The sequence below is a fragment of the Gymnodraco acuticeps genome, unplaced genomic scaffold (genome assembly GCF_902827175.1).
Source record: "Gymnodraco acuticeps unplaced genomic scaffold, fGymAcu1.1, whole genome shotgun sequence".
In the NCBI taxonomy this organism is placed as follows: domain Eukaryota; kingdom Metazoa; phylum Chordata; class Actinopteri; order Perciformes; family Bathydraconidae; genus Gymnodraco; species Gymnodraco acuticeps.
The window spans coordinates 240,547-265,801 of record NW_022990026.1 but is presented as its reverse complement, the minus strand read 5'-3'; the positions used below and the strand labels follow the sequence as shown (position 1 = coordinate 265,801).

Sequence of the window (25,255 nt, the reverse complement as noted above, 5' to 3'; positions counted from 1 at the left end):
TGATGCACTGCGTGCTAATAGAACCGTCCTTAGGGCAGCAGAGCGGAAATGGTGGAAATCCAAACACCGTGACGACCTCCTAACCTATCAAGCTCTCCTCTCCTCTTTCTCTGCTTCGATCTCTCAGGCAAAAAGCACTTTCTTTCAAGATAAGATCCAATCTTCCTATTCCAATCCTAAAAAACTATTTTCCATCTTCTCCACCCTCTTGGACCCTCCAAAAGCTCCTCCCCCCTCCTCACTTCTGTCAAGCGACTTTGTTACCCACTTTGAAAAAAAGGTTAATGATATTCGCTCTTCTTTTTCTGACTCACCTTTACTCACCGCTGGGTCACCAGACCTTCCTTCCACCAACACACTAACCTCCTTTTCCCCTCTCTCTCCAAGTGAGGTTCTTACCCTCATTACCTCTGCCCGCCCTACCACCTGTCCTCTGGACCCTATCCCTTCAAACCTCCTTCAGACTATCGCTCCTGATATTCTACCGTTTCTCACCCATTTCATCAACACTTCTCTAACTTCTGGTCACTTTCCAAACAGTCTCAAGGAGGCAAGAGTAAACCCTCTCCTAAAGAAACCCACTCTCAACCCGTCTGATGTTATAAACTACAGGCCTGTCTCTCTCCTCCCGTTCCTGTCTAAATCACTTGAACGCGCTGTCTTTAAACAACTCTCCTGTTATCTCAATCAGAACAACCTTCTGGATCCGCACCAGTCTGGTTTCAAGGCAGGTCACTCCACAGAAACTGCTCTCATTGCTGTCACGGAGGAACTGCACACTGCCAAAACTGCATCCCTCTCCTCTGTCATCATCCTGTTGAACCTGTCTGCTGCATTCGACACGGTGAATCATCAGATCCTCCTTCGCACTCTCCAAAAACTTGGAGTTTCTGGCTCTGCACTTTCCCTCCTCACCTCATACCTGAAAGACCGTACCTACAGGGTGACTTGGAGAGGGTCTGAGTCCGACCCTTGTCAATTAACTACGGGGGTCCCTCAGGGCTCTGTTCTTGGTCCCCTCCTCTTCTCCTTGTACACAAACTCGCTCGGATCAGTCATTAGCCCGCATGGTTTTTCTTACCACTGCTACGCTGACGACACCCAATTAATTCTGTCCTTTCCCCGCTCAGAGACCCAGGTCGTCGCACGCATATCTGCTTGTCTAGCTGACATCTCTCAGTGGATGTCTGCTCACCACCTCAAGCTCAACCTTGACAAGACTGAGCTGCTCTTCCTCCCGGGAAAAGATTGTCCCACTCTTGACCTAACAATCAACATCGGCACCTCAGTTGTTTCCCCGACTCAGACTGCAAGGAATCTGGGTGTGACCCTAGATAACAACCTGTCCTTCACTGCAAACATCGCTGCTACAACCCGCTGCTGCAGATACACGCTTTACAACATCAGGAAGATACGTCCCCAGCTGACTCAGAAAGCGACTCAGGTTCTGGTCCAGGCTCTCGTCATCTCACGCCTAGACTACTGCAACTCCCTCCTGGCTGGTCTACCTGCATGTGCCATCCGACCTCTGCAGCTCATCCAGAATGCAGCGGCTCGTCTGGTTTTCAACCTTCCTAAATTCTCCCACACCACTCCGCTCCTCCGCTCCCTTCACTGGCTTCCGGTAACTGCTAGAATCCACTTCAAGACACTGGTACTTGCTTACCGTGCTGCGAATGGATCTGGCCCTTCCTACATCCAGGACATGGTTAAACCGTACACCCCAGCGCGTGCACTACGCTCTGCATCAGCCAAACGACTCGTTGCGCCCTCGCTGCGAGGAGGACCCAAGTTCCCATCGGCGAAAACACGTGGGTTTGCTATCCTGGCTCCAAGATGGTGGAATGAGCTCCCCATTGACATCAGGACGGCAGATAGCTTGCACATCTTCCGGCGCAAACTGAAAACTCATCTCTTTCGACTCCACTTCGAGCGTTAGAACGATTAACGAAGCACTTTTATACCAATAAAGGACTGGATTACCTAAAGCCAGTTGAGTAGCACTTGAAATGTTTGGCTCTATGAAACCTGATATACTTATATGATTCTGTTTTCTTCAAGGTTGTGTCTTCCTGGTCGAATGTACTTATTGTAAGTCGCTTTGGACAAAAGCGCCAGCTAAATGCAATGTAATGTAATGTAATGTAATGTAGCGGGCGACGCATATCAATACATCATGAGACAACGTGCGTTAAAAAACGTTATAACCCATGCTTATAATGACAGACGTTCAGCAGTCAGGAGGATGTTTCACCGACGACAGGTGTCACTGATGACACTGTACCACGGCGTTTTTGCTGCACACATGGGACCAGTGAGGTAAGCAGTCACAAAAGCAAATATAGAATAGGTTATGTTTATAGTTGTTCATATATCCGTCAATTAATACATAATTTGAGAAAGAATGGCCATTAATAACACCATGGGTAAGATGTTAAATAAAGTTCCAACTGCAGCACAGCTGAGAGCAAGCCTTCCGGGACAAATGGCACTTCCCACAAGTTGTTGGAGCTATTGATGGTACTCATATTGGGATCCTGGCTTCGAGTGACACCCCTGCCGACTATTATAACCGCAAAGGCTTTCACTCTGTGATTCTGCAAGGTGTGGTGGATCATCGCATGATGTTTTGGGACATAAACATAGGTTTCTCGGGTAAAGTCCATGACGCAAGAGTATTTGCCAACTCCTCACTCTACCGCCGTGCTCAAGCTGGAACCCTGTTGCCTGAGTGGACTGAAACATTCAAGGGGGTGGATGTGCCTCTTGTTATCCTGGGGGATTCCTCTTACCCTCTTCTCCCATGGCTCATGAAGCCCTATCCTGAGGGAAGAGGCGTTACTGTTGAACAAGTCCAGTTCAACCACCGGCTTAGTCAGGCGAGGATGACAGTTGAGAGAGCATTTGGGAAACTCAAGGGTAGGTGGAGGTGCCTGCTCAAAAGAAATGACACACGTCACTTTTGTCAGCAGAACAATAATGGCATGTTGTGTACTTCACAACTTTTGTGAACTACACAATGAATACATTGATGAGCAAGAGGCAGTTTTTGGAAGGGTTGGGGAGGCTGGTCAGGATGGAGCTGAGGATGCTGCAGCAGCACAGCAGAATCAGGCCCATGCTGGCCGAGACATTAGAAATGCTATGTGTGCCTATTTTGCCAGAATTTAGAAACAAGAGGAGGTTAGATAAAAAGAGGTGTCGAGATGAGAGGAGAAAGAAAGAAAGTAAGGAAGAGGGAGGTGAGGTCAGAGGAGGACAGGTCAGGAAAGCAGGAGTGAAGAGATTTGGTTTATTTTGTTCAAGATTGCACTTACAGTATAACTTTGTTATTGTTCTATGTTTGTTGCTTGTTTTTAAATGATGTATAGATATTGGCACATAATATACTGCATAAGCATAATGTACAATGTGAGATATACTGCATGTTCTGTAATGAATCTCCCTTGAGCTCATTAATGTGACGCTTTCATTACAATAAAAGAAAGTACTTTGAGTTATTGACCATACTTTTTTTTAACATACTGTAAACTCCACACAAATGTACTGTATATAAAATACAATTGTTATTTGGAAGTGCACAAACATTTTGCTCCAAATGCAAGAAATATTTGGGGCCAAGTGCAAAAATGTCAGACTTTGCTACAGTATAAAAACAACTGCTATACTGCAAAAAATACTACAAACAGGTAGTAAGATATGTAGCCAATCTTTGACACAAGATATCAAATATATCAAATATATATTTATACAAAAAAAAGGCACCACATATTGAGGTAGAACAATGCATAATCATTAAATAATAAATACTTCTCAATTCAACAAAGTAAAAAGGTGCAGTCACAGTTTCAGTGCTGAGAGGTAACAGTTCAAACAGGCAGACTATTTCAATAACACATTTTTTTTAAGCAGCAGCTTTTCAACTTGGCACCACATTTAGCCACCTAACAATAGTTGCAAACTAGGACGAGTTGCGTTTCTACTCAGTTAAAGGACATTTTTGGAACATCATTTCCTTCTTCAACGGTTATAGTCAGAGGTATGATGTGTTGGCAGTCAGGCTCTTGGTTGACAGGTGGAGATGAGTGGGTAGAAGTGGCAGTAGGCATTGCTGATGGAGTAGGTATGGATGGTGGAGAGGGCCTGAAGAGTGGGTTATGTATGAAAGGAGGAATGAGCATGGATGAGTTGTGGGGCATCGAATTTGGGGGAATAGCATGTTGTGTGGACATCGGGGCCATAGCATGTTGTGTGGGCATCAGGGGCATGGAGTATGCTGTGTGACCTTGCATCCAGTTGGGCATATGTGGTTGTGATGTTGGACATGACATGGTACTTATGACATTGCCAATAAGCTGCATGAACATTCTGTTGTTCTCCTGACTTTGCTCCTGCAAGGCCTTGAATCTCCGTTCTTCAGCTTCCTGTTGTGCCCGTAAAAACGTCTCAAAATTGGCTGACTCCTGCCTCTGGTGACTCTGCTCAGCTTCCATCAGTGCATTCACCTCTCTCATTTGCTCAGCCATTACACTGAGAACTGTACTGTCCTGTCCAGTCTTTGCTTTTTTTTTCTGGAATTAGCACCAGGAATAGCCCATCTTGTTCCTGGCTGCTGACTCTGATCCTGGTCTGTGCTCTGCTCAGAGGGCTGTCCACTGTCATTGGGGTTGTCTCCAGCTCCAACTGTTAACAGTGAGATATTAGGATCATTAGTTCAGAGGATTCGTTAGTTGAGGAGTTGGGCATATGGCTGATGTAGGTAATGTTCATAGGATTTCATAATTACACTTCACACACTTTTCTAGTAATTATTTCATAAGCAGCTTTATAGCCTTCACAATGGCTTATAGTGGGTTTACCAGTCAGCTCATCCCCCAAGTCAAAAGGACAGATGACAAGGCATGTACACCGGCAGCATAAATAACAGTTTACAGTGAACGTACCATTGTTATCAGAGTCCTCGGCATCCGCGGAGTAACTGCGGCTAGTATCCGCGGCTAGTATCCGCCTTAGCAGCCCCGGCATCGGCAGTGGAGCTTAGGCTCCCCTCATCAGGCGACTTATCCACCTCTTCCTCCGCATAGGACTCGACCACATCTACGGGGCTCACTATGGGTCTTGTGTTCAAGATACTGTCGAGATCCTCATACCAAATACATGTTTCTTTGATACTTGGGGAGCTGCCGCTCTTCTGCAGCGCGTCGCGCACTTTTATGTATTGTTGTCGTAGTTTCTTCACCTTTATACGACACTGTTCAACACTTCGGTTAAATCCAAGTTGCTTCAGTCTGTCGCTAAAGATTTTGAACACCTCCGCGTTTTTATGAACCTTCTCCAACAGTTGAGAAATGTTCTCCTCTGCCCATATATCCAGAAGGCATCTGTGTTCCTCATAGCTCCACGTTTGTCCCCTGCCGCTCATTTTTCCACCATTTGCAATCCTCTCCTCCACAACAGGAAATGATGCGCAAATACTACGCTTCCTATGTTTTGGTGCGGATTGCGTTCACACCAGCAATGAACCGCTACAGAGTTCGCAAGCAAGCTTTCCGAGACCACCTATTTTAGCGGACCAGAGTCCGGTTGTTTAGTTCACTTAAGAGGTCTCGGATTGTGTTCACACCGACCCAAATGAACCGCACCAAGCGGCTAAACGCACCAGGGTTCGATTCAACCGGACTATACAAGGCAGGTGTGAACGCACCTCAATGTCGCTTTGCATTTCCATGATCTCCATCTCCATAGGCATAGGTAATGTAAACACCTCCTGCATTTTAGCTGACAGCTGTTCAATGTCAACGCTGAGGAAAGGGTTTGATACAAAACCAACTACTTGCCCCATGTCTTGTAGCTCCACAAATCGAGCACCAAATTCTGATGTCAGTTTGTTCAAATGGGCGCAGAATTGTTCAGGATGGAAAGCAGTTTTGTCTGTGAGGTTTTGTGACACCTTTTCAAGATTTGGGAAGTGTGTCAGCCTCGCATGTCTTAACTGAGTGGTCCACAAACTGAGCTTCACTTTCAATGCCTCCACTGCGCTAATCATGTGACCAAGCTCTCGGTCTTTCCCTTGCAATTCTCGGTTAAGGTCATTTAGTTTTGCAGTCAGATCGGTAAGGAACCCCAAGTCCAATAACCAAGCAGTGGCGGTCGGCCCATAGGGGCGCTAGGGGCGCCGCCCCACCTCTTCCCATATACAAAAAAAATATATATATATATATATATTTAATAAAAATATATAAAAAATATATATATATTTTATATTTTTATTTTTAATAAACAAGGTAAATATCATACAATTGGTATCAGTAAAATGTAAAATCTACAATAAAATCTCGTTTAAAATTGTGTTACGATGTCTAAAGTTACTGATAAGTCACATGTTTCCTGCCTGGCCCATGGCATTAGTTTATCATTACCGGGCGGAGCCCCCGAGCCAAACAGCAGCAACCAGCATGTTGCAAAAGTCTCAATAGTAAACTGTGCCGCCGAAACATAATTTCAGCCAATCAGCGCCGTCAAATATTTTGGTCACGAGGGCGCTCACGTTGGCGCCCACGTTGCTTATGTGCGTTGACGTGAGTTGTTTTTTAGACTTGTGAGTGACCAAGGTGACACAGTAGTTGGATGAGAATGGCTTCGTGTGCAGGTGGAGTCGCCGGACTTCGGTCCGCACCCAATTCCGTGCAAGAGCTACTCTCCAATCCTTTCGAAAGGAGAAGTTTGGGAGATAAATTTATACTTAAAGACCTTGGACCGGACCAACCCGATTTGTATATATCGCAGCAAGCTCGTGAAAAAGACAAAACGTATCAACGAGGCTTCTCACGTAGCTGGTACACCAGAAAGTCATGGCTAGCTGGATGCAAACAGGTAAATGCTGTCTTTTGTTTCCCATGCTTGCTCTTCAAACAGCCGGGGACAGATACGATCTGTTCAGAAACTAGACAAAAGTTAAACAAGTACAAACCACAGACTGTCTGTGTCATGGAGAATACAGTCGCTGGTTTATTTATGTCTGTATAGGCCGTTGTTGTGAGTGTGGACGGTCGGAGCATATACAGTATAACGTTAGCTTAGCCAAGCTCCATTCAGAAAACACGCATTTTAAAAGGGTTTTCCGCCTGCCGTCTGTCTGCAGACTTGTCAAAGCATTAATTCATGGTTTTTACTAACCGGTATCAGTATGTTGTTAATTCGGTATCATTTTGAAACGTGTATTACAATTAAATCACGGTAAAATATGTTCATCTTGTTGTAGTTGTAGCCCCCTTGCCAGCGATTCTCTCTCTAGTTTAGCATGCTCAGCCCGACTCAGCCTGGTTGTTCCTGGCCCTAGAACCACAATTTTATGGGGCCAGAAAAACGGTGAATTAGGACCCGCTAGCCGGTACTAGGCCAAGTGGAAACGCAACCAAAAACGGGCCCCGCACGGCTCGGCACTGTCTGTGTCATGGCGAATACAGTCGCTGGTTTATTTATGTCTGTAGGCCGTTGTTATGAGTGTGGAGTGAGCATATACAACGTTAGCTTAGCCTGGTCGACCCAATCTCCATTCAGAAAACAAGCATTCTAAAAGGTTTTTCGCCTGCCGTACTGTCTGCAGACTTGTCAAAGCATTAATTCATGGTTTTTACTAACCGGTATCAGTATGTTGTTACGTCGGCATCATTTAGAAACATGTATTACAATTTAATCCCGGTAAAATATGTTCATTTTGTTGTAGTTGTAGCTCCCAAGCCAGCGCGTCTTGTTTGAATGATGCGAGTAAACACAGCTGGCAGCCGCGGTGAAACTCGAGCGACTAGCGATGCGATAGGAGCGTTTAGAGCGAAGCGAATATTCGCATCGCGTCCGGTCTGAACGCAGCATTAAAGCGAGCTCCGCGCTGCACTGGAAACGCGCCATCACATCACCAGAAGTCCTAATTTAAGGGGTCATTTCTCCCCAAAATTTGTTTACTCACTATATCAACAGCCCCACCAAAAATATTTTCCACCAGCCGCCACTGTAACCAAGTATCGTCGGACAGCTGCTCATACTCCTCGTTCCTCGACTTCAGAAAACTGATGATCTCTGGCAGCAAATCCAGAAAACGCTGGAGCACCTTGCCCCGACTGAGCCACCTTACATCTGCATGAAGGATCAAATCTCCATACACAGAGTCGAGCTCGTCCAATAAAGACTTAAATAGCCGGTGCTGGAGCGCTTTTGAGTTGACAATCTTAACAACAACATTCATTACATGTGACATGTCAATTGCTTTAGCTGCCAATGCCTGTTGATGTATCACACAGTGATAGTTTACAAATGGTGGAAAGTCTGGGTCTTTTCTGCACAGCGCAACAAATCCTGAACGAACACCGAGCATCGCTGGTGCCCCATCGGTTGTGAAGGACACTATTTTATGAATGGGAATCTTGTACTTACGAAAATAGTCCTTGAATGCCTTGTACACATCCTCACCCCTGGTTCTTTCTTTCAATGGGATAAGGGCAAGAAAGGCCTCCTTGACAGTAACATCCGTGAAAACCATTCGGACAAACACACCTAGCTGGGCTGTGTCTGTGGCATCGGTAGACTCGTCAAATTGAACTGAAAAGTATGCAGAGAGAGACAAGTCTTTTAATACTTGCTGGGATACATCTTCGGACAATGACTCAACTCTTCTGGCTACAGTAGGTCCTCTTTGTTTTTGAAATCCGCAAACAAGACGTCAGCTGTGGCGCTCATTGCTTCTTTAATCATCTCACCATCCGTAAATGTTTTTTTGTGCTGAGCCAAAATATGGCTAATCCGGAGGGACGTTTCTGTAGCTGCATTGCTCTTTGCTGTAGGCGCGATGAAAAGCGACTGCTGTGCTTTTAGTCCTCTTTTCAGTTCATCAATTATTTTGGTTCTTAATGCGCTGTTGAGTGGATATGAGTCTTTGAATTTACCATGGGTGCTCGCATTATGGCGCTCCAGGTTGTCCCGTTTCGCCAAGGCTACCGCCTGTTGGCATATGAGGCATACAGTCTTCTCTTTCGCTGATGTGAAAATAAATTCATGCTCCCATTCCGGGTGGAAATAATACGTTTTTGATTTATTTTTCCCCGGACCCTCAGCCATATCGATGTTGGTTAAAGATTAGCAGAACTTGGTACAGTTTAAGTTACTCCTCAAGATCAGCGCCATATAGATAGAAGAGTTACGACAACGGAAGTCCAAAAACGGTTTTCGTCACGTGGTTCATGTAGACGAGGATCGTTCCCCGGAAGTTCATGGCGGGCAATGTGAATGCATTGATAACAGGAGATAGAACTACGATTTTTTGGTAATTATTAGTGAATAAAGGTTTTGATTTGCAATATTTATACAACAAATCGATATGTGTATGTATTTACATCAATATGTTTTAAAAAATAAAATAGAATTTGCTAATATTAAGTGATAATATTAGGATTAGTGTGAACAACTAGTTTACATGTTAGGCTAACAGTGCCTTGGTTAAAGAGCCTGTTGCTGTTTATTTATAGCTTTGAATTCTTTAAAACCAATATTATCTTCTTAAACTTGTATGGTAGTCAGGAGCATCACTTTCTAATGTTTATTGATATATTTAGAGGGAGGGGATCTAAAGTAATGCTTTAAAATTCAGATTAGATTAATGTCTACCATTTTCTTAAATTCATGGTAGTTTCAGTAATCCCATGGTAATTGAGGACACAAGTTATCTAAATGACTAATGTCATCTTTATGGCTTTCAGAAAGGACAGGAGACCGACAGGTGACTATCAAAGGACTAGCAGCAGCAGCATGATGATGATGATGTTAAATGTGTTGTTTTAGGAACATCCATTGCAAATACATGGAATTCAATAAACATTGAATAGCATATCATGCAGTTTGTCTGTGCCGTTTCCTCCGTGTTGTCCTGGTTTGCTGTGCTGCCTCCTAGTCGCCACCATGGTTTGCTGTGCTGCCTGGGGATGCTCAAATCGCTCCGAGAAAGGAGTACGAATGTACGGCTTCCCCACTGACACAGAGCGGAGGAAAAAATGTCTGGCTCAAGTCAGCAGGAGCAATTTCACGACCAACAGCAAAAACATATGTGATGTAATTATATACAAACACTGCATTTGCACTTTTTCACAAAACGAAAACCACACCATTGGGAAAGCTTAATGTTTTGTTTAATACAAAAAACAGGGAAAGGCTTGAAAAACACAGAGTTGAGACTCAGGGTGCAGGGTGAGGGTCTCAGTGCAGGTATTCAGGCTCCATTGAATCCCCCTCTGGTTCTTGTGCTGAAAGAGGGAGTAACAGACAGGAGAAAGGGTTATACACACCTATATAGCACACCTATTGGATGGGAAATTGCCTTGGGGAGATAAGGTGTTTACTTATATAAAACAGTAGTATTAAACTTACCTTGTGTTTTCACTCTCACTTAAGTCCCTCTCCCTTTGCCATCAATCCAAAATCAGCTGAGCTGCAACATTATGCAGACAGGTAACAATCAACATAATCACAAGGACACAATATGGCTCTGCTAAAAACACTCACTCTTACACGCACCAAAGTTATATTTATCTAATATTTAACTCCCTCCACCCCCGCATACAATCCCGTTTAGAAGCCCTTCTTCTCTAATTCAACAACGTTGGACCAAATAGACATTAAGAGAACGGAATTTACAATTAAAAGGCTGTTCAACGTGTGTTGCTAACTTGCTTCGGTATCCTAGCTTAATCTGTTATCTGTAAACGTTCCCTAAATCTACTAATTTAGGGATAATCCACTGACATCCTTTAATACACATGTTAATTTGAATCAGATGTACTGATAATATCCGCAATATAAATCTTTAAACTTCTTCTTACCTTTAAAAGTCCGTCACGAACGGTCTATTATGCTGCAACTCTATAGCTCTGCTAGCCTTGGCGCTAACTTCCGGGGAACGATTGAGAGGCTCCACGATCCGCCATTGCTGTAAAAAAGTGGTCCATTGGAGTGAACGGAGATGACGTAACTCTCAGTCTATATGGCGCTGCTCAAGATGACCGTTAAGATATGATTTTTAACCCCACCCACACTTGCATGCAGCAATTCATAGACGTCAACAAATCTAATAACCAATTGGAGTTAGTAAAATGACCTGTGCGTGATTCAAATCAACAAACCAGAGCTAGGTCTAAAAAGTTTGTTTAAACAACCAACCATGAACATTTTCTTTTACATTTTTTTTTGGAAAATATTATTATTTATCTTTTTAAATGCTAGGGATCGACAGTGAAGGCTTTAAAGATCGACCAGTCGATCGCGATCGACCTGTTGGTTACCCCTGCTTTAAAGCAACCCAACGGAAGTTTCATGTAACTTTCGTTCTTTCACTCGGGGGTGCTAGACGGGAGCATGTTGATGTGAACTTCCTAGCCGGAGATATAGTCGCATTTTACAATAAACTTCCGTTGGGTCGCTTAAAAACAAATATCGCAAATCGAATCGCAATCGCAATATTTGTCAGAAAAATCTCAATTATATATTTTCCCAAAATCGTGCAGCCCTAATCTGAACAGGACATCGCACGCTCACTGCTTGGTAGCGCGTGAAGGTCCGTTTACGCCGGTTGTTAAACAACATCGTTATGGGGAAATGCAAGTTTGTGTCCAAATGGTTGGAAGATAAGGAGGAAGGACAATTAATACTGTATATAGTAAATGTGAGGTAAAGTGTGTCGCCAATGTAACCGGTTAAAACTCAAAGTGGCGATGAGGTCTTAAAATGTATGGAAAGGGTCTTAAAAAAGGTCTTAAAAGGTATAGTTAAATAAAAATAAATTAAATAGAAGTATACGCCTCATCTTGCCGGAGTATCTGCATGTTCTGCTTGTCAAGTGCAACAGCTTAATCTTTCAGTAAGCAATGTCCCTGAAAAGATGTGGGCACTACTGTCTCATAGCATAAGATCCAGGTATAGTTATCTCTGTAGTATGTGGTCTGTAGCCTTAATAGGTGGTCTAACGATGTTGTGGGCAGTGAAAGGCAAAAAGACAATACATTAAAAAGAAAAATGCAGTTGAGATATTGGAAACTACTGTCTGTCGCTTCTGTATGTGCCACCATCACCATGGCTTGCTGCAGAATACACTGCAAAATATACTGCAGCAACTAGCTATTTATACAGTTTTACTACAGTGTTGATTAAATAAGTGCAATTTTATGGTTTGAATATTGTCTACAAAGGACGTCTTTGGCTTGCCCTTCCTCTCCAACACACTCTCCTCTGTAGCACCGTTTGCTGTAATTTCATGGTCAATTCACAGTCTGCCATTTTATTACGTTTTGAATGAGTGCTAGCTGTTGGGTATTGATACTGACATGGATTATTATTAATAAGACACAGTCCACTTTCTATAACACAAAAATGTATGTGTTGGTTTTTCTAGAGGTATGTATGTGTATTTGTGTGTGTGAGAGAGATATTCGGTGATGCCACTGTGCCCTGTCAATCTAACTCCTGATTTAAATGCACAAATGAAAGAGAATGGCTAATGCAACATGTATCTGTCTGAGCTACACTGTAGGCTTGGTTATCTGGTTTAATCCAGTAGAGGCACAACAGAACAGACATTTTCTTTTTTGTAAAATTGCTGGATGTGTGTTGGCGGATTGGCATTTTCTTCTCAACAGTAACCACAATGTTTCTCTAACCTTAAAGGTGGGGTAGGTAAGTTTCAGAAACCGGCTCGAGATACACTTTTTGTTATATTCCATGGAATGCTCTCAACATCCCGATAGCAAGGAATATCTGAAGTGCTTTGACAACAAATCCATAAAAAAATGTAATCTGTGGAAGCCGTGGTGCTGTAAAAAGTACAACCAATCAGTTTAGCCGGCCCGGCTAAACGGATTAGATTGCCTCCCTGTCTTTCAGCCGTCCATCTCGTGCACGCACAAATGTATCTCGTGCCCTCATTGGGCGTGCATTGCAGCAACAGGCGGCCACTTTCACCAGTCTGCAGACGTCATGTGCGCGTTCATGTGTGTTGGAGGAGGTGCTCTGTAAGGAAGTTTGAAGGAAGGGGCGGATTCTTTTCGGCTGTGTACAGTACTTTCACATTTTAGTGCACTCGAGCCGGTTTCAGAAACTTACCTACCTACCTACTTAGCAATAGTTATTGTGTACAAATATTTAAGTGAATCAAGACTTTTTATAAATGTCTGTATTGTTGACTGTTTGTTCATCAACTGTGAGAATGGTAGATGTAAGAAGCAATGGCTTCAGTCTACACCTGTCTGTTTGCTTCATTTTGTGGCTACCCTGGGCAAACTTGTTCACTCTTTATTATTTACTACAGTTTACATACATGTGTGTGCCATTTGACACTTCGCAGTGAGGAGATGTCGTGTTCACTCTGTCATTTCGGGTGTGAAAGTGAGTGAGTTTGTGATTTAGAGTGCTCCAGGAAGAAGCTGTTTTTAGCCACCGCCTACAATAAGCACGAGATCAATGTCAATGAATGTCTTGATTTGTAACTGTACCTTTGTGTGTGTGTTTAGGATGATGAGGTGGTCCTACAGTGCTCAGCCACAATCTACAAGGAGCAACAGAAGCTGTGTCTGGCTGCTGAAGGCTTCGGAAACAGACTCTGCTTCCTTGAATCCATCTCCAACTCCAAGGTACTCTACAGGCTCTAATGCATTCCCCTGCTTCAGGACCTTCGATTCAGTCTAAACCATGTTCGAGTCCACTGAATTGTTAATGGAATAGCATATGGTTTTATATGAAGCAGAATATACATATTTGGATATGGAGCCTTACTCTCTATGACAAATACAGGTTAACAGTTTATTCACATAAATAAAACTTGACGATATTGATTGAAACAATATGAATTACAAATCATAATAGTCTTTTGCTTCATGTTTAAAGTTGAGGTTAAATACACCTTATCGTTTTGACAAAGCAGCAAATAAATTAAACATTATAATACATTCTTAAAAAATTATGAATTAAGTGTTGTTAGTCATCTCTGACAAATTACAAAGAGTTAAGTTGTATGTGGGAAGTAAAGAATACAATTTCTCTGGTTTGGTGTTAACTTCTTCAGCTTAACCTGGCTGGCGTGAAGCCCAAAGCAGTATTAGTCACTGCATTGTAGTTCTAGCAATATTATTAATCAGTGACAATCTTAATTTTAATCCTTGGTGGCACTGAGGAGAGGGCCACTCGCAAGTCCTGTTCAACAGAGAGCCGTGACCTCCTGTTGTTCTTCATGTAAACCAGAGTAGAGAACGCCAACTCCAGAGATGGGGTCGTTACTAATAATATGTAATATATTACATATTACTTAAAAAAATAAGTAATATATTTGTATATATATTACACTACTTCGTTACTATCTACATAAAGTAACTCGTTACTTTACTCGTACGAACTGCGCATGCGTGAGTGGCAATAACTCTCCTTACCAGCAGGCGGCTGTAGTGTGTATTTGTCATTCAAAACAGGCAACAACCGGAAGACAGAGAAGAAGAACAGACTGCGTGATATAAACAAACAACAAATAGTGTGTGCGTTAGCTTCACCTTAGCATGTGTTCTTTGTAGGTGTTTGTTGAGGTTTGACCACGTGGTGTTTCCAGCAGTGGATAACAGCTTCTGGCCTGGACACAGTTTGCACCTCACCGTCACATTCCTGTCTATTCTTCGGACAAACTCAAAATAATGGGCAGACCTCCACCCCTCGAGAGTTATCGCTGACTCAGCCATGTTTATGCAGCACTGCACGTGGAGATGTGGACGCGCAAGTCGCGCAGATTACGTACATATAAACCTACAAAGTACTGATATAGTAAATTAAAAAATAATTATTTTTGTGTAGTATATTGCAATAATAAGGTATGGTTGTCACAAAATCCCACGGCTAGGGTTGCCAACTTCCAGAAATGGAGAAACGGGACACATGCATGTGTCCCCCGCGCGCGCGCGAAGATTTTCGGGTTTCTGGTGGATTTAGTTTTTGTTTTTTTTAACTTTATTTCGGTTTTAGGGTTAGGGTCAGGTTTGGGTTATGTTATTTAATTATTTTGGGGGAGCCAGCCCCCTAGGGTTCGAGGGGTCAAACCCCCCAAAACCCTCAAAATGCATAGAAAACGATGCATACCTATAACACAATACAAACACAATGGTCTTACACCTGCATTAGGCTACTACATCACATTGTACATCAGCATGTTCAAATCGGATAGGTGGGCACTAGGGACATCTGGGCACCTCGATGTACAATTGGCTATTTTGTCCAAAATGTTAAAAAATAAATATTTGAAAAATGGTATTAAGTAATGCAAAGTATACATGATGTGAACATGCACGGTACATCATTATTAGACTTAATGTTATCCTTCAACCAACCATTTTCCCAGCATTTTCCCATTTTTTCCATCAATCAACTGACTGACTCACACACACACACACACACACACACACACACACACACACACACACACACACACACACACACACACACACACACACACACACACACACACACACACGCGCGCAGAAGACCCGAGACAGATCTCCACTCACAGACTTTACCCAACTGTGTTTTTCTTCCCACTGTTTGTTGTAAGACACAAGTAGCCAGGGCCCAGAACCACATCCTCTCTCTCTTCTCCTCTTTCATTATCACCTCCTCCCAGTGGCGTAGCTGTGGGTGGGCCCGGGTGTGCCTGGGCCCACCCACATGCACGTCTGGCCCACCCACAGCCAATCAGCGCTTCATAGCACAGAGCCGGGAAGCCCAGAAGGAAGTGCCACAAACTGCAGTTCATCTAGTGGCCGACAGGGGATGGATGCAAAAAGGAGCAATTCCCATAGACCCCCATGTTAAAATGCCCAACTTTACAGCAGAAATAAACATGTTTCTAGCCTGGATCCAATAAAACTTATTCTGGATATAGTTAGATTCCACCTTCATGACAATGGAATAGGGAGTGCATTTTTTTACCGTGAGTTTTTATAGTAAGTAAAGTAACTTTTGCCTTGAGTGAATGAGCGAGGGGGCGGGGCAGTTTACACACACGCAGCTGCTACATGCAGCAACACACACACACGGAGGAGATGGCGGAGATAACGCGCTCCGAGGTGTGGTTAAACTATAGCCGCGTCGATGTGGACAATACTCGTTACCAAAAGTGCAATAAGTGTTTAGCATGTAAGGGCGGTAACACGAGCAATTTGTCTAAACATTTAGCAAAAATGCACCACATTCAGACGGAGAACTGCACCGGGTTCGACTGTCTTTCTAGTAGCTCTGTAGCCCCATCCACGAGCAACGTTTCCACGTCAGGTGTTATGTATGCTAGCAGCAACACACAGAGTTAACTACATGATACAAACATGGGTTAATGATTAGAGGAAACTGAGGTATTTATTTTGTTAAAGTTTCAGCTATTCTGTTTACAATTCTGTCATCAGATTATTTAATACGATTTGTTAAAACATTGTTGTTTCTTTTGATGTGAAATATTATGTATTTAATTGAAATAAAAAGCAATTTTAGTTTTGTTCACAATTTGTTTAGTTAGTTTACCTTATTTTTTTCTCCAAAAGAACCGATAAGAGTACCGTTAAAGGACCGGATCGATAAGACATAGACATACTTTATTGTCATTTCAACAAGACACAGAGTGTACTATTAAAACGAAATGTCGTTGTACTGGCTTACAGGAACAGGACAATATAAAAACTTGCTAAAATTGTACATATAAATAAATAATAGTGACGTGGTGCTGATAAAATGAAAGATAAAGTGTGCGTTTAAAATATAAAGACTTACTATACATATAAATAAAATAGACATACTATATAACAAATATGTGCTCTTTACACAGCGTAATGTAATCTTTATGTTACTGGTCTACTTGCTGTTCAGCAGTCTGATGGCTTGGGGGAAAAAGCTATTGCAGAATCTGGCTGTTCTGCTCTTAATGCTGCGGAACCTCTTGCCGGAGGGCAGCAGGGAGAACAGAGCATGGTGAGGATGAGTGGGGTCTTTCAAAATGTTCTGGGCTTTTGTCAGGGAGCGTTTCTAAGCGGTGTCTCTGATGGGAGGCAGAGAAACTCCGATGATCTTCTCTGCTGTCCTAACCACTCTCTGCAGAGACTTCCAGTCTTTGGCGTTGCAGTCTCTCAACCAGATGGAGATGCCGCTGGTCAGCACGCTCTCTATGGTTCCTCTGTAGAACGTGGTGAGGATGGGAGGGGGGAGCTGTGCAGGAAGTGTAGGCGCTGCTGTGCCTTCTTAAATAGTGATGTAGTGTGAGTGGACCAGGTCAGAGTGCTTGTGATATGCAGCCCCAGGAACTTGGTGCTGTCTGTAGTCTTCACTGCTGTGCCGTTGATGTGGAGTGGTGGGTGACAGTGCTTTTTGTTCCTGAAGTCGACAATGATCTCTTTTTGTTTTATCGACATTCAGGATCAGGTTGTTGGTGTTACACCAGTCTGTCAGATGTTTCACCTCCTCCCTGTAGGCCTGTTCGTTGTTGTCCCTGATGAGTCCCACCACTGTTGTATCGTCCGCGTACTTTATGATGTGGTTGGTACTGAACCTGGAGCATAAGCATAAGCGCTATCGATAAAAGTAGTAGTACCGTTGTGTACCCTATTCTTTCACACACAGTGACGTCACGAACTACCCACAATGCAACACGCGCCATATAAATATATATAAATGCGCCATTTTCCTGGATGTGCTAATATCCTGGAAGTGCAAATATAAACAGCTAGCTAACTAGCCAGGCAGAGCGCAATAGGTTTTTTTTCTGAATTAACGACCGAAGAAATCGCTGCATGTCTTCGGATTACATCTCTGGACTTGAGGGGTGTGCTTTAGGTCGTTACCAGCGTAAACTAGAGCTGTGTGGGTTGTTACAGACTGCCTGCAGATGTATGGAAAAACGACAGTGGCCTTCGTCGATTTTGGCTACATCTACGTCTAATTTCTGGAAACACCAGGTGAATACCCCACTTGTCACAATAATATTATCATGCCATTGCATATATGTGGTATTTTAGAGTTGACTAGATATTGATTAAGGCAATAGACTATGATATTCAGTACAGGAAGCTTAGCAACACCTAGACGGTGTACGGCTGCTTGCACCTCGCGTAAAACGGCGCAGACCGGAAGTACGGTGTCGCGCTCGGCCCAATACCCGTATGTGTGTGTGAAAGAATGTGGATGTCAGTTTTACACACATTCTGAGGCCGCCGTGCCTATGTTTTTTGTTTTCACTGCTAATTTATGCTTATGTTCAATTCGTGCATTAAAAAATAATTAAAATAATTAATGAAGTTTCAGCTCAGACCCCACGCTTAATATATCTCCCCCTGGCCCACCTACATTTCTCCAGGCCCACCCACACAATAATTCCTGGCTACGCCACTGCCTCCTCCACCGGCAGCGCTCATTTTCCCACACGACTGAACAGGCTGACATGCCACACAAACAATGATGCCGCGCCCGCGGCCCACCGGAGAAAATCTCACACATGCGAGCATTGTGCCTGCCCTGTCAACTGAGCGGTCCTAGTGCCCTTCCCATACAGCACACAAACACACAGGCACGCAGCCAGACACACTGCATTGCGCGCAAACAGAACAATATTTTTTATTTTTCCCTTTACACGGGAGTCCGGGACAAACAAAGTCCCGTACGGGACACGCCCCTTTTGGCTTAAATATGGGACGTCCCGGCTAATACGGGACAGTTGGCAACCCTACCCACGGCACACCCGGACTTGCCTCACGGCACACCAGTGTGCCGCGGCACACCGTTTGGGAACCACTGCTCTAAGGTATGTTCCTGTTGTTTCAGAATGTGCCTCCAGATCTGTCCATCTGCACTTTTGTGTTGGAGCAGTCGCTGTCGGTACGAGCCCTTCAGGAGATGCTGGCCAACACCGAGGACAAGGCTGACGGGGTTAGTGTTAAAATACACACACACACACACACACACACACACACACACACACACACACACACACACACACACACACACACACACACACACACACACACACACACACACACACACACACATTAGGCCTGAAAATATTAAATCGTTCTCTGAGCCCACACATGTTGACTAGATGGGCAGAGGGTAAAGATCTGGTCCACTGCTCCTCCTGGATTTGCGATTGGACTAATGGTCCACTAGCCCTTTTTAGATGCGGGGACCACTATTCTGGTGACACTTTCCTTGACCTCCATGTGATAAATAGCATGTCAGCCAACACTGCCCAACAACATCCTGAGCCTCAGCATCATAGGGCCAATCTCCTCTGTCTCCTTCACAGTATTATACTCTTATTTGTTTGTTTGAAGTTGGTTTGCAGTTTCATTTTGAAGTCATCCTTGCGTTCCCTTTTGGATTTTCTTCCCATGTTAATTGTGCCATGTCAGTTTGTCTTTAATTCAGTTTTTGGTCCTTTTCAAAACATGCAACAAAACTTCTTGCAGCTCTGTGTTCTGCGATTTGGGAGCTTTTTTGAATTGCTGCGAAACAGTATGTAAAAGTGAAAGCACACAGACTAAATACACGAGCAGGAGAATTAGACACATTTGGATCAAAAACTTCAAACAAACATAGTATTATGACAATGTACTGTTACGTGCAGTTCAAATACACAGTATTTACAAAGAATAAAGCTTAAATTAACAACAAGCTGGACTTGAGCTCGAGTCAATGTAAACTTTAACCCCTATCCCTCACAAGATAGATCAGCCCAGATTTCACCCCTTCTTTTTTTATAGAAGTTACATTAAATTGATAGATGACATCCAAGCATGCTAATTTGTCAAATACAGAATTTACAAAATAAGAAAAATGGGTCCTCGATCGGAGAAATTTGAATTTAATACTGAGTCTAATACGTTTTAAACTGTTATTGCTGTTTTCCTTTGTTTCTCAGTAAAAAGGTCATTATAATATTCTAAGGTTAAAATCGAGCCACAGGGTTGTTCATTTCTTTTTGTTACAACCCGGCTCGTGGGCTGTAACATAAAGCAGGGAGGCGAGACGAGAGATAAGAATAATATAGTTTATTGTTACAACACAACAAACTAAATAGACAGCAGCATCAGGTCCCCGAAACTGGCGCAGAGAAAGTGCCCAGAGGAGTGAGAGAGACGTATCCGGCTGGGCTCCTCCTATAACCTTTTCCCCAGGTGTAGCTCATCAGGCAGGTCTCCTCCCCGACAGGAACCTGTGAACACCCACAAAGCACACACAAATAGACGGCACCCCACGTAGTGTGGAGGGGTCGTCACACTTTTATATACTGTATACTTGAATTGAACATTTCGGAGGCATTGTCACACACACATTTGAGCTCACACACACTACAAGCAGTTGTGTTTTCAGCTGGTCTCTACTGATGCATGATGTACTGAAGCTGGACCACAGCTGCTGAAAGAGTTCACAGGGGCTGCTTGTTATCATCACACACTAACAATTTCACGGAGTCTAAACGCTCGCATTAGAAATCCGCTTCAAGACACCTCAAAGATAGCAGACACTCCATCATATGAACCTTAACTGTAAAAATGAAATGTCCGTCTTATTTATAAAGGAATAGTTCAACATTTTGGAAACTCTTATTTTCTCTATTGAGTTTGCTGGGAAGATTAGTATTGATCCTCTTATCGAGCTTCAAATTGCATAGGCCAGACAGACATTACCTTCAGTTAGAGGGTATTTCAAGTATAAAACCTTATACTCACTGTCATAACCTCATAATCCAATAGTGTTAACTGTTGGATAGATGTGTGTTTTTATATGTCGTGTTTAAAATGACTACGGCAACTTACTTTTTCCTCCTCTCTCTCATTTCCACACAGCATGTAGTGGTGGAAATATGGGTAGGTGTGCCTCCACTCGATGTCTGTGTGTGTCATGGTTCCCACCGTCCTTTTGTTGGTTATAACAGTCACTGTCATGAGCATCAACAGTATCAGTACTAGGAGCAATCCCATACTAATATGTGTTTTTGTTATCTATTGAATGTCAAGCTGTAGTATAAAAAGAAAATAGATCCAGTATCGAAAGATATACAAACTGATATTGAGGCAGACACACACACACAGGTTTTTTTAGCTGCATATTTTTCTCTGCAGCTATCTATGCTTTAACCAGGCGCAGATATTCTGGCAACGTGAGTCGGCACGTTATTTGCATGTTGTGCAAATCAACACATTTTTGTAATAGATACAGTCATTTCGCAAAGGTGTGTGCATCTCACAATATACATTGTATTTGTTTATCTTGGCGTGCTCCAATATGGCAGACAAGCATATGCATAATGACAACACACAGCAGCAACCAATGGTGGATCTCGATTCCTTTTGCTATAGTTTCATCTACAAGCATTGATAGAGTATAATCTTAATTTTGCCCACATAAACATCGGAGTAGGGCGTGATATTTGTGATCACTATTGTAAAAGTTAATATTTTAGCTATCAGCCTGCTTGCTGTAGCTCAATATTTAGCACACAGACATTAAAGTCAACCATTGTTAACAGTTGCCAAAAATGTTGAACTATTCCTTTGAAATTACCCCCAGCATCAGGACTTTGCTGAGACCAGATCCAAAGGAGGTCCCCACTAGAGCCAGAATAGAAAACTGTTCTGTAGTAAATGTTCCAGTAGAGGATTGCCAGCACTCACAGGGAGGTTTCAGAGTGGCAAACAGAACCAAAGTAGCCAGTTTGACTTCTGTAATGACTCAGACAGATCCACCTCTTCCCTTATCAACACAGTCCAAATGCCTGACCCAGAATAGGAGAGTAAACAGCAAAGGAACATAAAACACAACAAACTGGAGAGCCCTTTCGAGAGGTTGAATCACCATGACCATCAATCTAGCATTACTCATCTATGTTTAAGATGAGTAAACACATGCATGTGGCTTCAATAACATCCTTTTAAACAGTTGCTGAACATGCAGTGTCATTAGGGAATACCTGAATTATTCCAAGCAGAACAAATACATATTGTATTCTACACAATTTGGTATATTCGACTATACTTGTAGGAGGATCTTTGGAAGGCCAACCTCAGGAACAGCATGTGTTTTAGCTCAATACAGACAATACCTGCCTCAGTAAGCTTCAATCACATAGATGTCTGATTCATGATTACAAAATAAAAACAGGATTTACAAATATTCTTCTCTGCAAGTTTGTCTGCATCCCATACCCACTGTTTACACACATCCATAAATACATGTGTATCTGAGGCAGCCCTGCTCTGTGAAGCTGCACTGCACTGTGTGTTCACTGGGAGTAGGGCAGAATAGCTGCAGTGCAGCAGGAGACATTATGTACACACACAGATAGTTGTGTTAGAGCACTTTCTGCTAAGAAGACAAATGTCAGTCAGAAAGCAGGACTCAGTTACATGGCTCAGTGTTGGAGTGCTGCTGCAAGCTGAGAAGTGCTGAGGAGAGGAGAAGGGACAAGGAACTGAAGAGTTGAGAGAAAATGTGGTCTCATTTTAAAGAATATTGACTGGGCTGCATGCTAGTGAACAAAATAACTACACCAATTCAGATTTTAAAACAATATTATTTGTCATCAAAACAAAAGGATCTTATTCCACTTCAACCTTTTAAATGGCTCCGAACCACCTTACACTTTACACTAAACCTTCAAATGTTCATCAGATTCACCAATTGAAAGTTAAAGAGGCCCTATTTAGCATTTTGGGATTTCCACTCTCTTGTAGTTTGTTTTATGCAGTAGGTTGTTTTGCATGTAAATGGTCTGCAAAGGCTCCAATCCCACAGTTTCCCTCCCAAAGTCCACTCGCTCCTTCTATTGGCAGACTTTCCAACACATTTTACGTGATAGGCTAGGGGACGAGGCATTTTTGACAAATCTCATAGCGGTTGCCCAATCACAACAGACCCGACCAGCTAACCAATCAGAGCAGACTGGACTCTGGTTTCAGACAGAGGGTGAAAAGAGGTGCTGCAGCACAGGCAGTATGAGAAAATAAAGAGCTTTTTGAACATTAAAGCAAGGAGACATGTCACAGGAAAGGCACAACATGCAAATATGACCCTGAAAATGAGCAGAATGTGTTTGAACACAACAACAACACATTGTGAATAGGGAGCGGTTGAATAAATGCACCAGGAGGCACTCCAAACACAAAGCCATAGTGTACCTGATCAGGTGATATTCACTGCAGAGGCCCGAATCATCATCCTGATTATTGTTGAATAGACAGCATTGAGGATGGTTATTATACCATCAGTTAGGGATGCTATCTCCTTCACAAGGGCCTTTGAAATCTACTGTGGTGGCAGGATGATGGATGGATAACATTACAGTGTATAGTGCATACTCTTTTTTAAATTGCAGTGTGTAGACTCGCAGGTAATATTTTTCCTGCAGCTTGACAGATAAAGAGCTATAGTAGAGTACAGCTGGCCTCCCCCTCTCTCCTCCCGTCTGCATCTGTTTGTTGACCTTTCTGTCTCTACTGTTTAATGATATCTCTGTGAAGCTGTTTCTCACTGTTTTCTCTTAGTGTCTTTAGTAACTGCTGTTTGTCTCTGTCTCTCTGTCACTGTGTCTCCATCAGACGGCCCAAGGCGGCGGCCATCGCACCCTACTGTACGGACACGCTGTCCTGCTGAGACACTCCTACAGTGGGATGGTCAGTATACACACACACACACACACACACACACACACACACACACGCACACGCACACGCACACGCACGCACGCACACACACACACACAGTCTGATAACTTTTCTGTCATGTTTATTGGTTTATTTTATTTTCATTTTAAACTGGCAATTACTTTAAATCTACACCTTTACATTTCTAAAGGCTCATTTGGAAAAATAATTAAATATTCCAAGAGTAGTAGTGCATAATGTAATATTCGCCCTGCTCCTCTGTGAGGCAGTGTGTCAGATGGCATTGAAGCAATTGACATGTTACAGGTAGTTCTGTTATTAACAACAACATTGTCAGAGAAAATCATAAAAATCCAGTTATCAAATTGCTAGATCTAAGAATATTATAGATATAAAAAATGCATACTATTAATAGAAATGTATTGCAGAAACTGTTTAATTATTTGTAATGTATTCATTGTTTAAATATTCTTTTTAGAATAATAAATGTTTCTCTGTTTTTTATCTGGATTAGCAAGTAAGACCTTTTTTGTTGGCATGAAGTTTTGCAAAGACCTTTTTTACTCTTTCCATTATCTCTTCAGACTCAAACTGCATAAGTAAACAATGTTAGTTCCGTGAAAAATCTTCAAAGGTGATACTGTTTCTTTCTGGGCTGAAAATGTTCTAAATGTAACGGAACCTGTAATTATTGCCAGGGTAGGAGTAGATACTCACACAAAGAAACTCTCCAGACAAAATAAATGTTGCAAATTCCCTAACATAATTAGAAGATGATCTACATTATTGATCAGATGGATTGAAGTAACTAATTGTGTGTTTCTGTTTAGTACCTGTGCTGTCTGTCCACCTCGCGCTCATCCACCGATAAACTGGCTTTTGACGTTGGACTGCAGGAAGATACAACAGGTATGGCTTAAACACAGTTGTTGTTAACTTCTGTCTTAAAACGGCTCTAATCATTATTTTGAATAAAGACGAAATGTAGTGTTTCACTTGAAGTCATGAACTACCAAGAAAAACCATTCCATATTGGTTAAGGAGCAATATTCCAGGGCTTCCACTGTTACCAGATATCTGGGCGGAGGCTTCCTCGTCTGTGTGACTGCCATTTTTCGCCGTCTGATCAGCAACTTGAGACTTGAGAATGGAGTTGGAATTTTGAAACAACGTTTATGACAGGATTGTTTCACAAATAGATGGCATCAACTTAATTTAAAGATAATAAAAAAGCAACATCTTTGTCAAATAGCTGATGGGTTCAGAGAGAGCATTTTGGTCAATGACTGTTTATCTCAATACAACTAAAGCCTGCTGAAACCTGATTGATCCTTTCTACTTGAACTGAAATCAGAAATGTAGCCTTCATATTCTGCAAACATGAACACATCTGTTTCTAGAGGTTAGCTCTGAGCAGGCTTTGTGGAATGGCTTCAACTTGGTCCAGTTTGGTATTTCTGCGTCATTTCTGGAATGAAACTAAAGTCTTTATTCCGTGTTATGATACTGTCAGGTTGTTTCTGTCTGTGTCATAATGACTCCTGGTG

At 42.7% G+C, this 25,255-nt stretch overlaps 1 protein-coding gene across 11 annotated transcripts in view; it reads left to right on the top strand.

Annotated features, from left to right (window-relative positions):
* Positions 1–25,255, top strand: part of ryr2a (ryanodine receptor 2a (cardiac)) — a 332,105-nt gene that overhangs the window by 101,652 nt on the left and 205,198 nt on the right. For 8 of the 11 annotated variants that reach the window (XM_034214889.1, XM_034214887.1, XM_034214894.1 and 5 more), the window contains exons 2-6: positions 13,545–13,664; positions 18,868–18,972; positions 20,892–20,912; positions 23,643–23,717; positions 24,539–24,617. In XM_034214889.1, coding sequence (XP_034070780.1) covers positions 13,545–13,664; positions 18,868–18,972; positions 20,892–20,912; positions 23,643–23,717; positions 24,539–24,617 — 400 coding nt within the window. The remainder of the gene's footprint in view (positions 1–13,544; positions 13,665–18,867; positions 18,973–20,891; positions 20,913–23,642; positions 23,718–24,538; positions 24,618–25,255) is intronic. The other 3 variants (XM_034214890.1, XM_034214888.1, XM_034214895.1) reach the window with 1 other exon arrangement.